Source organism: Arachis ipaensis, chromosome B2 (assembly GCF_059453495.1).
Source record: "Arachis ipaensis isolate K30076 ecotype BB chromosome B2, ASM5945349v1, whole genome shotgun sequence".
Lineage (NCBI taxonomy): Eukaryota > Viridiplantae > Streptophyta > Magnoliopsida > Fabales > Fabaceae > Arachis > Arachis ipaensis.
This window is the reverse complement of record NC_142437.1, coordinates 6,797,036-6,810,549: the sequence shown is the minus strand read 5'-3', so window position 1 is coordinate 6,810,549 and position 13,514 is coordinate 6,797,036. Positions and strand designations below refer to the sequence as shown.

The 13,514-nt window shown below is 27.2% G+C and overlaps 1 protein-coding gene across 1 annotated transcript; it reads left to right on the top strand.

Moving 5' to 3' along the window:
• Window positions 1-5,878: 5,878 nt before the first annotated feature.
• LOC107628145 (protein DMR6-LIKE OXYGENASE 1-like) lies at window positions 5,879-11,801 on the top strand. The gene is made up of 4 exons (XM_016330943.3): window positions 5,879-6,237; window positions 7,017-7,264; window positions 8,973-9,294; window positions 11,305-11,801. The coding sequence occupies exons 1-4, from the start codon at window positions 5,995-5,997 to the stop codon at window positions 11,548-11,550; spliced, it is 1,059 nt and encodes a 352-aa protein (XP_016186429.1). The 5' UTR covers window positions 5,879-5,994; the 3' UTR covers window positions 11,551-11,801.
• Window positions 11,802-13,514: the final 1,713 nt, after the last annotated feature.

The window sequence follows — 13,514 nt, the reverse complement described above, 5'->3', positions numbered from 1 at the left end:
TTCGGAAGTGTTGGTGTAAAATAGACTTAATGGCAGCAAGTTCAGAAATGGAATTACCAGTGAGAACAATGTCGTCAACATAGACTAAAAGGATAGAAATTTGATCACCAATGAATTTGACAAATAAACTATAATCAGATGAGGTCTGCTGATATCCATGAGATATCAAAAGATGAGAAAGTTTGTCATACCACATACGACTAGATTGTCGTAAACCATACAGTGACTTTAGTAGCTTACATCATTGATTCGGTTGAGGAGATATAAATCCGGGTGGCAGAGTTATATAAACATCCTCAGAAAGATCCCCATGTAAGAAAGCATTATTGACATCCAACTGATGTATAGGCCAAAGCTTCATAGAGGCCAATGCCAAAACTAATCTGATAGTGGCAGGCTTGACAACAGGGGAGAAAGTTTCCAAGAAATCAACACCTTCAGTTTGAGTGAACCCTTTAGCCACAAGGCGTGCTTTATATCGATCAACTGAACCATCAGGCTTGCGTTTGATGCGATAGACCCATTTACAGCCAACCGGCTTAACCCCTGCAGGGCAATCAACAAGACGCCAAGTTTTGTTCAGCTCAAGAGCATCCAACTCATCTTTCATAGCACTACGCCAATTAGAGTGTTGATTGGCGTCCTTAAAAGACTTTGGCTCAACGTCAGAATGTAGAGATAAAAGAAACTTTTTATGTGAAGATGAAAGAGAAGAAAAAGACATGACTGAAGATAAAGGATACTTGCACTTTGAGGGAGATTGATTTGTAGAGATGAGAGAAGAATTACACAAGTAATCAGAGAGATATGCTGGAGGTCGGTGAGGCCGGTCGGAATGACGAGGATGGGATTGCTCAGGTGGTGAAGAAGGTGACGGGGGATGAGAAGGTGATGGTGGACTGGTGTCTAGTGTTGAAAGTGATTCGGTGGTCATGTGTTCAACTTGGTTAGGAAACGATAGTGAGAAAGAAGGAGAGGTTGTTGGAGAAAATAAAGAACTAGGTGGAGTTGGGTCAATGGGTATAGGTGAGAGTTCAACTGGAAGACTAACTGAATCTTGTTTTTGAGAAGGTGTGTTTGGCAATGTTGGGCTGAGTGTCTGGAATTGGACATTTTTTGTGACTAAGGGCAAGATCTTTTCATAAAAAAATCACGTTTCTAGAAATCTCAATTCTTTTATCTTCTAAAATATAAACAATATACCCTTTAAAACCAGATTGAAAGCCAATAAATATAGCCTTTTTGGCTCTTGGATCAAATTTAGATCTATTTGCCATTTGGGTAGAAACAAAACATAAGCATCCAAAAATTTTAATGTCATGATAATTTGGTGGATGATTGAATAAAATCTCAAATGGTGTTTTAAAATTAATTGCGGATAATGGAACTCTATTAAGTAAATAAACAGCATGTCTAACAGCATAAGACCAAAAATATGATGGTAAATTAGATTGAAACATAAGAGCACGAGCTATATTCAAAATATGTTGATGCTTGCGTTCTACCCTTCCATTTTGTTGAGGAGTTTCAACACAACTACGTTGATGAATAATGCCCTTTGAAGCATAAAAATTAAGTAAAATAAATTCTGGTCCATTATCGGAACGAATAGTTTTGACTTTAGAGTTGAATTGTGTTTCAATTAAAGTAATAAAATTTTTTATTTGATTCTGTACTTCTCCTTTTGATTTTAATAAAGTAACCCATGTAAAACGGTTAAAATCATCAACAATAGTAAAAAAATATTTATGATTATGAATAGAATTTTGTCGAAACGGACCCCAAATATCAAAGTGTAATAAATCAAAACTTGCATTGGCTTTGTTAAAACTTTGAGAAAATGAAAGTTTCTTTTGTTTAAAAAGATGACAAATGTCACAAGCCTCATCATGATGCATAGAGATAAAAGGAATTTGTTTATGTAAATGATTAAGTCTTTGCCCAGAAAGGTGTCCTAAACGAAAATGCCATATATTGGAAGGTGTAATGGGTGGAGATTGGATGGAATTTATGGAGTGTGTAGTGGATGAATTTTTACCGAAATTGGGTTCAAAGACATATAATCCCTCTCTCATTCTGGCCAAATCAATTGTCCCCAAATTGTTGCTCTGTAGAGTGCAAAAAGAAGATGAAAAAGTGAGTTCACATATGAGTGCTGAAGTAATTTTTGAAACAGAGATAATATTAAAGTTGAAATGAGGTAAATAAAGAACATCATGAAGAACCAAGGATGGTGAAAATTGAACGATGCCTTTATAAGAAACAGTAGTTCGAGAACCATTTGGTAAATGAACAATAATAGGAGAAATTTATGTGTAAGAAATAAACCAAGACAAATTTGATGCAATGTGATCTGTGGCACCAGAATCAATGATCCAAGTATTCAAGAATGAATCTCGATTTGAAGAATTGTTAACAGTAGAAAAGGTATTGAAAGAACAAAGATAATGAGTAGTTGAACTTGGCAGAAGCTCAAGTTGGTTTGAAGGACGAGCTTCTTCATTGAAAGGAAGTGCCATGAAAGAAAAGTGTTGGGCTGGCGAAAGATCCAAAAGAGACTCCGGATGAAGTTGCTGGTGTGCCCTTTCTCCTTGATCCATGGATGTCAGCAGAGCTCAAGAGGAGCTCTGATACCATAATAAAATTGTGAAAGAATAGGAAAATAAAAGAATTGTGAAAGAAAAAGATGAAAAAATTTTATTGATTGTTGATTGAATGAATTATAAACTATGAAGGTAAAATTAAGTATATATAGAGTATTGGCCTATGAAAGATAAAAGTAGATAAAGATAAGATATAGATAAAGATAAAGATAATTATAAGATAAGATAAAGACTAAATTATCATTTAATTTGTGGGTCGTGAGACGTCTTTATTGTTGTCATGGGCTAAGGTGGAAGAGTGGTTTAATAAATAATAAACTAAAGACGCATGTTAATACATGGGTTAATTAATGTTCAAAATTGTTCATTAAAAATTACAATTGTTTTAAAGAGATTGATATATCACTATACCACAGCCAATAGATTACAGTGATTTTGGAGAGCTATTGTGGCGGTTTCAAATTGTTGTTACACAATTTAGTGGTACTTGGTAGAATATCCTTCATCTTTTTTTTAATTGTTGGATTACAAACTCTACCCAAAGTGAAGAGAAAAGACACAAACAATGCCTATTCGTCAGTCATGATTTTCTTCATATTATCATCAAGGATAATGATCAATAATAAGATATCACTACTAATCTAAAAAAATTAACAAGAACTAAAATATCACACCTAATACAAAGTCTAACACCAAAGTTAATAAGAAGAGTTCTCCCATTAAATACTAAGATTATAATAATTTTTACTAAGATATCTCTACTATTTATTGCATCATACTAAGACTATACTCTTCCAGTAAAAATTGGACGAATATTTTAATATACTCTACTAAAATATTAATTTTAGAATCTGTATTTAAAAATACATAAAAGTACAGTAATATTTTTTTTTAATGTTCACAAAATAATCATCTATTGCTATATACTGTTTTGAAATAACATATTCAACACAAATTTATCGAAAACATTCATTTTCAATGTTTATAGCAAATTCTAGACTATTTGTAATCTCTCATTTAAGATGTCAGAAAAATAATTTAGTAGTTAACGACTAGTATAACTGCTGCTAAACTAAATATTGTGACTATTTTTGTGGTAGTGTATCAAATAATACAAATGTGAAACAAATTAATAGTTTTTATGAAATAATAATTGACATAATAATTGTCAATTAGATAATAATGTGTAATATATTAAGTGAAGGATTTATGAAATAATATATATGAATATGAAGAAGGCAAGACGCAAAACCAACATAAAAGGTGACAAAGGCATGTGAGGTCATCCATTATTAATTTGTGTGCCAGGATTTATGGTTTATTATTCATTTCTGAAAAAAAATAAATTGCTTCGAAACTTGTGAAAAGCCTTTCAGTGTTTCTTTTAATAAGCCTACATTAATTGAATTATTGAAGTGCTATTTTAATTTGTATACATACATTTGTATAAAAAATCGTTTTAAATTTTATTAATAATCAATTCAAAATAATTAAAATTTCATTTTTAGTTATGAAATACGTATTTATCTCCGGCCTTTAATTAATATAATATATAATTAAGCCAAAGATTCAATAGCTGTATTTAGTCGAGGGTTATTTAGGGCCAATTTAGATAAATTTTTTAAATAATTTTTTTTAAAAAAAGAGTTTAAAATATAAAAATTTTTATTAATAGCAGCTTATAAATAAATTATTTTGTATTTGAAAAGTTATTATAAAAGTACTTGTTTTAAAGTTGTGTATTAAATAAAAGTGATAAAATAACTTTAAAAAGGAAAAAAGTCAAATTTTTTAACTTCTTAAAAAAATCGATCTAAAATAACTTTTTGGGAAGTTAAAAGTATATCTAAAAAATTGTACTAAAATTATATATAAACACTATTAATGTGACTTTTTATAAGTTAAAAAAAATAACTTTAAAAGTTTTTTAGACGGATCATTAGTCATTTAATAATCTCTTTTATAATAATACAGTGATGTAATACGCATAAGTTATTTTGTAATTAAATTCAATTAAATTGATATAAGTTTAATAAAAAATACGTATATATATTATATCACCACTTTTTCGATTACAAGATTTATATTTAGCTGAGAAAATTTTTTAATAAAAATTTTAAAAAACTTTCAAAATATACTTTATTTATAGCAATTTATAAAATTCTCCCTAATAGTTAATTCAATTAAAATTTAAAATCTCACTAAAAAAACTTCTTTTTCTGAATTTTCAAAAAACTGAGAGATTGAGTCAGAGAGAAGAGAAGAAAATGATAACAAAACCTTAAGTTTTTTACCGTCGGTGTAGTTGCTGTTGCAGTTGCCGTTTTTGCTGTCGTTGCTGCCATAGTTGTCGCAAGAAGCTTTTCAATCGAGTCACCTTCTCTATTAACATTGTGGTTTTAGATCTGTTAATTCTGTAGCCATTGTTGTTGCTGCAGATACAAAGCTTTTGAATTGAGTCACCGCCTCTATCAACATTCTACTAGTCACCAAAAAAATAATACATATACAATAAAATAATGTGATTCTAGTCATTCTACAAACGTTTTATGATAAATAAAAATCTTTAAGAGTAAAATTATAAAAAAGTAAATTTATTTAGAATAAAAGTAATGTGATTAAGTGTAATTTACTTAAATGTGATTAAAAAATAATTGAATAACTATGTACCGTAAAAAATCGATATTATTGAAGGATAAAATTAAAATTTATTTCTATGTATCGTTTTTATCCCCAACGTTTTTGTCATATTTAAGTCCCTAATGTTTCAAAATCATCTCAATTTTGTCCCATCGTCAATTCTGTTAACAGATCCCTAACGGTAAGACAATATTGAGTCAATTTTGAAACATTAGAAACTTAAATAGGACGATTTAAACGTTAGAAACAATTTTAAAACTTACCCCAAATATTAGGGACAAAAATAATACTTTACTACTCTTATAAAATATCTATAAAAAGAAAGTGAAAATTTATTTAAAAATAAAGTGTTCGGTCTAAAATTTTTTAGAAACAAATTTAAATACTTACTCTAAATCTAATTGACAAATATAGATATATCAATACTCTTGAAATATATTATTCTAAGATGATATATATATATATATATATATATATATATATATATATATATAGCAATATTACGTCATGGTGATAGCAATGAATGAAGTCATGGTTACAACGTAAGCTTATTGAGATTAACAATGAAATGAATGAATACCACTGCACCATATGCTACCTTATAATAATTTGCTTCCTTGTCCCTATATAAATTTAAGAACCATATTCATCATCATTCAAAATTCATTCAACTCCATCACATAAGAGATATTTTTCTTTTGTTGATACAAAGTTCAATTTGATTATAAATTTTTCTTCTTCAAATAATTAAATGGCAAACACCAAGCCATTACTCTTAGCTGACCAAGTCACAAACATGAAACATATTCCTTTGAATTTCATTAGGCCCCTTAATGACCGTCCTAATCTTCAAAACCTTCAATCCTCCAATGATAACAATGAATCCATCCCCATCATTGATCTTCAAGGTTTAGATGAAGATAATGATGCCTCCAACCGTTCTCAAATCATCCACAACATTGGCCAAGCTTGTCAAGATTATGGCTTCTTCCAAGTAAAACTCATATCAAATCCTTTTATTTTAACTTTGTTTATGTTAGGTTTAATTACTCCGTCAAGTCTCTATAATTTCACTTAATTTTCAATTAAATCTCTATATTTTTTTATTTTGTAATTAAGTTCCTGCCGTGATAAATAAATGTTAGAATTAACGGAATATTCTCTTAAACAAAACAAATATGCCTAACACTTGACTGAATATTCCTAATAGTTTAACAGAATATTCTATTAATTTCAATATTTTTCTCACGGTAGAAATTTAGTTATAAAATTTGATATGGTACAAGGACCCAATTAAAAAGAAAAAATATATAGGACCTAATTGAAAATTCGATGAAATTAAATTATAGAAACTGAAAGAGTAATTAAATCTCTTTAAATTATTATTCAATTCTATTATTATATTGTTGGAAGATTTTTTCAATAATTTTTTACATTTTTATTTGTGTTTACGTGTCAACTTAGCCAAAATACACTAATTGTGTATTTGTTTCATATTTTCTTTTTTTTTTCTTTGTCTAAAATTTTTTAGTTATGCTAGTTCTGATTCTATATCACGGAATTACTTATTCTAAAAATTTACATGAATAGAAAAAAAAAATCACATGTATAAATAATTATGTCTGTAATGATATATAAAATTTAGTAGCCATTATTATTGTTATATACTTATATATGATATATCATTAGTTTCATAGGTGTTGTATTTATTAATCTTTGATTAATCAATATTATTTCTTTCTATGCTTTTTTTTTCTTTCTCTTCTTCTTAAGATTGTGAATCATGGGGTTCCGGAGGATGTTGTTGGGAAGATGATGAAAGTGGGAAAGGCATTCTTTGATTTGCCGGAGAGTGAGAGGATGAAGAATTATTCAGATGATCCTTCAAAAACAACGAGACTCTCAACAAGTTTTAATGTTAAGACTGAGAAAGTTGCAAATTGGAGAGATTTTTTGAGGCTCCATTGCCACCCTCTTGAAGATTACATTCAAGAATGGCCTACCAACCCTCCTTCTTTCAGGTTCTAAAGCAAAAAAAGATAACTTATTTTATTGATAATTCATTATTTCATATAATAGTTTACTAAAATAAAGTATATATATAGTTACAATAACTTTACATATATGTTTAAAAAAGAACATTGTTTTATGAAGAGTGTTAGGGCCAGTAATTTTTGTGTTTTATAACCATTAATTGGTTATTAATAGTATTTTTAATGGTGTGAGATTACATCAAATAGTGGAAAATCACTCACTTTTCTTTTAATGCATGATTAAGTGCTAGTCACAAAATACAAAAGTTGCTGTCCCCTAGACTTTCTCTTGTTTTATTTAACCATCACTTAACTCAAAATTTTGTTTGTTAGTAATTATTATAGTAATAGTAATATTATGTGTATGTATGCATTTTCTACCCACATCAATCTTATAAATTGTCATTTTTTTGGGAGGGGGCTACTTGTCCCTCAAGTAATGTACTCATTTTTTTAAAATTCTTATGTACATTATATAAAAAAATAATTTTTTCCATCAAATTAATTTTATCACTACAAAAATAGTTAAAGGAGAGAGTTGAAATATTATAAAAATAAATAAATAATTATCAATTAATATATAATAAAAATTATATACACCTCACATAGTTGAAAAATTAAAAAAAAAATGTTAAAAAGAAGCACAGAAAAAAAGTAAATGAAGAGTTTGAATTTTGGAATAATGAGTATATGAATGATTCTCATGAATAAATAAAACAAACCTAATAAAGTTATTAATTTTTCTTGCTTTAAAGAGCTATAATTAAGAAAAATCAAAATACTTGTGTGTAAGAAAATAATATTTGTATATCAACTTAGATATTTCATTTTAATTTTATACACTTATTCTAGGTTTAATTACTTTGTTAGTCTTTATAATTTTACTAATTTCTTTTAATTAAACCCTTGTAGTTTAAAAAATTGTAATTGAATTCTGATATTATATTAGATAAAAATCTGTGATTAGATTCTTAATAATAGTTATTTTTCAGAAAAAAATATTTATTTTAAAACATTTGTTTAGCTTTTAGAATAGTTTATACTTCATCTTACATCAAATACAAAAATAAATATTTTAAAAATAATTTATATTTTAAAAAAATAAAAAGACATTATTAAAATTCTTTTTAATATAAAAAATTAATTACAAATTTTTAAACTATAAAAATTTAATAAAAATATAAAAACCAAGAGAATAGTTAAACCTTTATTCTATTATTGGTTGTCTTTTAACATTTTTTTCCATCTTTAGATTGAAGGCTGAAGATGTTCTCTAAAATAAAAATACAAACAATAGAAGAAATTTTTTATCTTTAATTATCTTCAGAAGTAAACTTGTTTTTGTATTTCTATTTCAGAGACAGACGGTATCCAAACATAATAAGAAAAGTATAGGATACCAATATATTATCTGCCAACTTATTGTCAATAATAATTAATTATTATATTTTAAACATATATATAAAGAGACACATCCAAAAAATATATCTATAAAGACACTTCTATTGAACACAGCCATAAAAAAGATATTTTTATTAGACACATTCACAAAGACACTTCCATTAAACACGGTTATAAATAAGAGTTGACAAAAGTTGGCAGAAATATTGTTGGTAACGTAGCGGGATTGAAGATAATATTAAGTTTGATAAATATTTCAATAATAAATTATTTGAATGTGTAACATTTAATACAGAGAAGATGTTGGTGAGTATAGCAAACACATGAGGAAATTATCATTGAAATTACTTGAAGCCATATCTGAAAGCTTAGGATTGGAGAAAGATTACATGGAAAAAGCACTTGGAAAACATGGACAACACATGGCAATAAACTACTATCCTCCATGTCCAGAGCCAGATCTAACATATGGTTTGCCAGCACATGCTGACCCAAATGCCATAACCATTTTGCTCCAAAATCATGTCCCTGGCTTGCAAGTTCTCAAGGATGGTCATTGGGTCACAGTCAAACATGTCCCTAACACATTCATTGTCAACATTGGTGACCAAATTCAGGTTCATATTTCTAAACTTTGCATTCAAGTCTTCAATTCCTATATCTACCCTTTTGTGTGTTTGTCCAAATACAACTTTTTGATTTCATGAATTTTATAGTGCAAAGAATTTGATGCTTAATATTTAATAAATAAGTTTGCCAACTTCACCTACTCATTGGTGGGTGTTAAGTCTATTATAGAAATCTATCTAAAAATGGGTCCAAAATAAGTTCATTGAGTTATGAGTTATTATTAAATTTTTATGTTATTTTTATTTGTTTTCTTATCTTTCTCTTTTAGAAAGAAAATTTGTTACGTTTATTTTTTTTCTAAGTTAGTTATGTTTATTTTTTTTTAATAAAATTATCTAGAAATTTTGATTATTTTATCTTATTTTAAAATTTAAAATCAGTTTAGTAATTAATATAAATAGGTAGCATTGCTTTCCCATATACAGCAACTATCTTTTTTTAAAAATAAAATAAGAATTTAATAGTTATGAAAATACTTTTTACACATAAGGTATTGTATTTTTCGTTAATTTAAAATAGTCTAAAATTATCTTATTTTATATTAATCTTTTTATTTGGTATTTTTTAATTATTATTAAAATAATTTTAAATATAATAAATATATAATTATAAATATTACATTATAAAATTATTGATGTTAAATTAAATAAAATAACTTTATGTTATTATTTACCTAATATTACTGTTTTCTTAAAGGATGTGACGTATATAATTAAAGTGTGGATATAAATGGATAGTTATGACCACTTTGATGCCTCAACTATATTTCTTAAATTTTGAAATATAATTAATATTATGATCGTTATGGAAAATAATTTTAAATATGTTATTTTTGACATTTTTTACAACTATTACATGAATAATCACCAATACTACTTATTTTGACTATAGACTACAGAATTGCCAAATTGTATGAGATCCGAAAACGTTTTGTGGATTATACAAAAAATAAATAAATAAATAGTAATGTGTGGGAAAAAATAATTCTTAATTAATTTTTGATACCTCATATAAAACTAAAAATAATATTTTTAAAGCACTGCCTTTGGAAAAGAAAATTACACAAACTTCCAATTTTTTATTCCTATGCTTAAAGAAATAAAATGATGTACTTAATTATAATTTACCCAAAATTTTTATAGTGTTGGTGTATATATTCATTTCAAATATATAGAAGATATAAAGGAAAATGAGATGATATATATTAGGGTTGGTAATATATATCCTACTAGCGGGTACTCAATTCGGACTAACCTGTTCGAGTAGGATTGTCTATCCAATCCGCTGCGGATAGAGTATGATGTGGTATGAGTTTGTCTACGAGTAGGGTAGGGTATGGGTTCAGGGTATACCCTATCCTATTCTACTCGCATCCCTAATATATTATATAATATATATGAAAAAGTTATTTATGCAGTGAAGAAAGTGAGTATTGAATTTACAATCTTTCTCTTACAGAAATTTAAAATAACCACTAAACTAGTTGATGATCATATTATTGTAATTTTATGTTAGATTTCTATAAGATTTTATTGTTTTTAATTTTAATTTAAATTTAATTTTTTATTTTCTATTTTACTAATATGTATGAAATTTGGAATAATTGAATTTTATATTTATTTAAAATTTTTTTATTTTTTCGCGGATAGAGTTAGATAGGGTAGGGTTTGGAACTTTAGCGTGCAGGTAAGATTAGGGTTGAGAGATTCTCAACTCACGAATAAAATAAGATAGAATTAAAAAAAAAAATTTTAACCCGCAGGTAGGATTATAGTAGAATCCAAATCCTACACTACCCTATTCTTTGTCAGTCGTAATATATATATTAGAAAATTTTAAGATGTCATTATCATATAAAAAATTAAACAAAACTTCCTTATTATGGCATAATGTATTAGATGAGATCAAATATCATACAAAGCAACATTCCTTATTATTTATATAGATTTTTTTACAATAATTCATAAATATGAATTAATTTTGCATATTTTTTTTAGGTAATTAGTAATGATAAATACAAGAGTGTATTGCATAGAGCACTGGTAAACTGTGAAAAAGAAAGAATGTCCATTCCAACATTTTATTGTCCATCACCTGAAGCTTTGGTGGGCCCAGCACCTCAACTCATAGACCAACATAATGATCCTCCCAAGTACACAAATTTCACATATGCTGAATATTATCACAAGTTCTGGAACAGGGGACTTTCAAAGGAGACATGTGTGGATTTGTTCAAGGTTTAATTAAACTAGCTGCCTTGTAGTTAAGACCTAATTGAAATGGTATATTAGTATGTTTTTTATGTTGAATTTGAATAAATAGTTTAATTAAATTTTTTTTAAAGTAGTTTATAAATAAGTTATTTTGTTTTTAGTTTTTTAATTTTAAAAGTACTTATTTTAAAAAAAATATGATAAAATTTTTTTTATTATGAAATAAGTTATTTTTTTTAATTTTTTTATAAGCATTTAAATAATTTTTTAAAAAATTACAATTTAATTTTAAAAATTAAATCAGATATTAATACTACTATTTTTTATAAGTCAAAAACTCAAAAAAATAACTTTTGAATCTTTCCAAACGAATCCTTAGTATATTGCATTTAAGTTCAAAATTTGACAATGCTAATTAAGTGATGGATAAAATTTTTTTAAAATATTGTGTGTGAATTTGTGATGTGATGTGTAAACTCAGAGGTTGTCTAATCTAGCCAAAAAAAAAAAAAAAGCTACCTCTAAATAAAATAAACTAATAAGGGTAGTGAAAAAGGATTATTTATTAGTTTAATGAAATGTAGTTGATTTATAATCTCTTCATATGTTTGTTGATGAAAATGTATTCATCTTATACATGGCATGTATTATGGACTATTAATAAATATGATGATTTCTCTATATTTTTATTTCTGTTGATTACATTATGGATATGATATAATTTCTCATTTATTATTAATTATTGTGTCTTAAAAAAAAATAAAAAATATTTTTGTGGACATGAGTACATGACTAACGCTTCTAAATATGTGTATGTGTCGTTTTGTTTGATTTTGTTCTTTTAATTTTCCATACTTTTGATTTTTGAATTTGAAAATAATATATATTATTGATTAATAATTAAAAATGTAAATTTGTTTTTGTAATTAAAAGAGCAATAAAAATATTAAAATAAGTTACTTTATATTTCGATATAAAAAAATATCAAGATATTGTTATAATTTATATAAAAAAAAATACGTACTTTTTGTTTCATGGGCAATGGTAGGTTCTTCAATTTTTGGATTAATGTGAACCCGGCCTAAATATATGGGCCTAATTTGGGCCACATAACTGATCCATCTATGTGTAAGTGCTCCAATTCCTTTCATTGGTGCATAACACCAACCCAAAAAAAAAAAAAAAAACATTGTGTTGGGTGAAAGAAATAAAGATTTCAGAAATTTTGTCTAGTGTTCTTGATGATTTGATATGATTAAGTAGTAGTTACTTGCCTACTAATGGGTTTAAGATTTTTTTTATTGGAAATGCAAGAAAACCAACATTAAGTAGTAGTTATTAGCTTTCTAATCTGTTTAAACAAGTGTCGGGAGTTGAATTTCACTTTAATTTGTGCATACATCGGCTCATTGACTAGCAATAAACTCTTAAATAAAATTTTGATTCGCGATTGATTAGTTTTTAGCCTGCCGAATTAGAAGATATCGTAGAAAGAAAAAAAATAATAATCTCTTTCTATTAATAAAGCTCCCTATTCGAGTAAGAGTGGAGAGTATGGGATGCTTTAACCTTTCTTCTATCAAAACAGAAAAATATTGATCAAGTAACATCCCAACGAAATAAGATATCCAGCACACACAAAAATGACATATATAGGTGGATGAAACTAGGTGAATTATATATGAACAACGAGAAAAATGGACCTTTCTCTAAGCCATTTGATGTAGCCTTATTCTGGATAAGGACAAGAGGATCGCTACCGATGCTTTGTTCATCATTTACTCCCCTTTATTTTAGTGGGCACCAGTCTTCTTCATCTGGCCGCATTGCATCAATATGGATTAAAATAATTCATATTGATGCAATGCGGCCAGATGAAGAAGACTGGCGCCCACTAAAATAAAGGGGAGAACTTCGTATTTTGGTAATTCTGACGGAGTCATCTTTAAGTATCACTCTCCGGAAGGGGGTACCTCTTCTTTCTTTACTTCTTC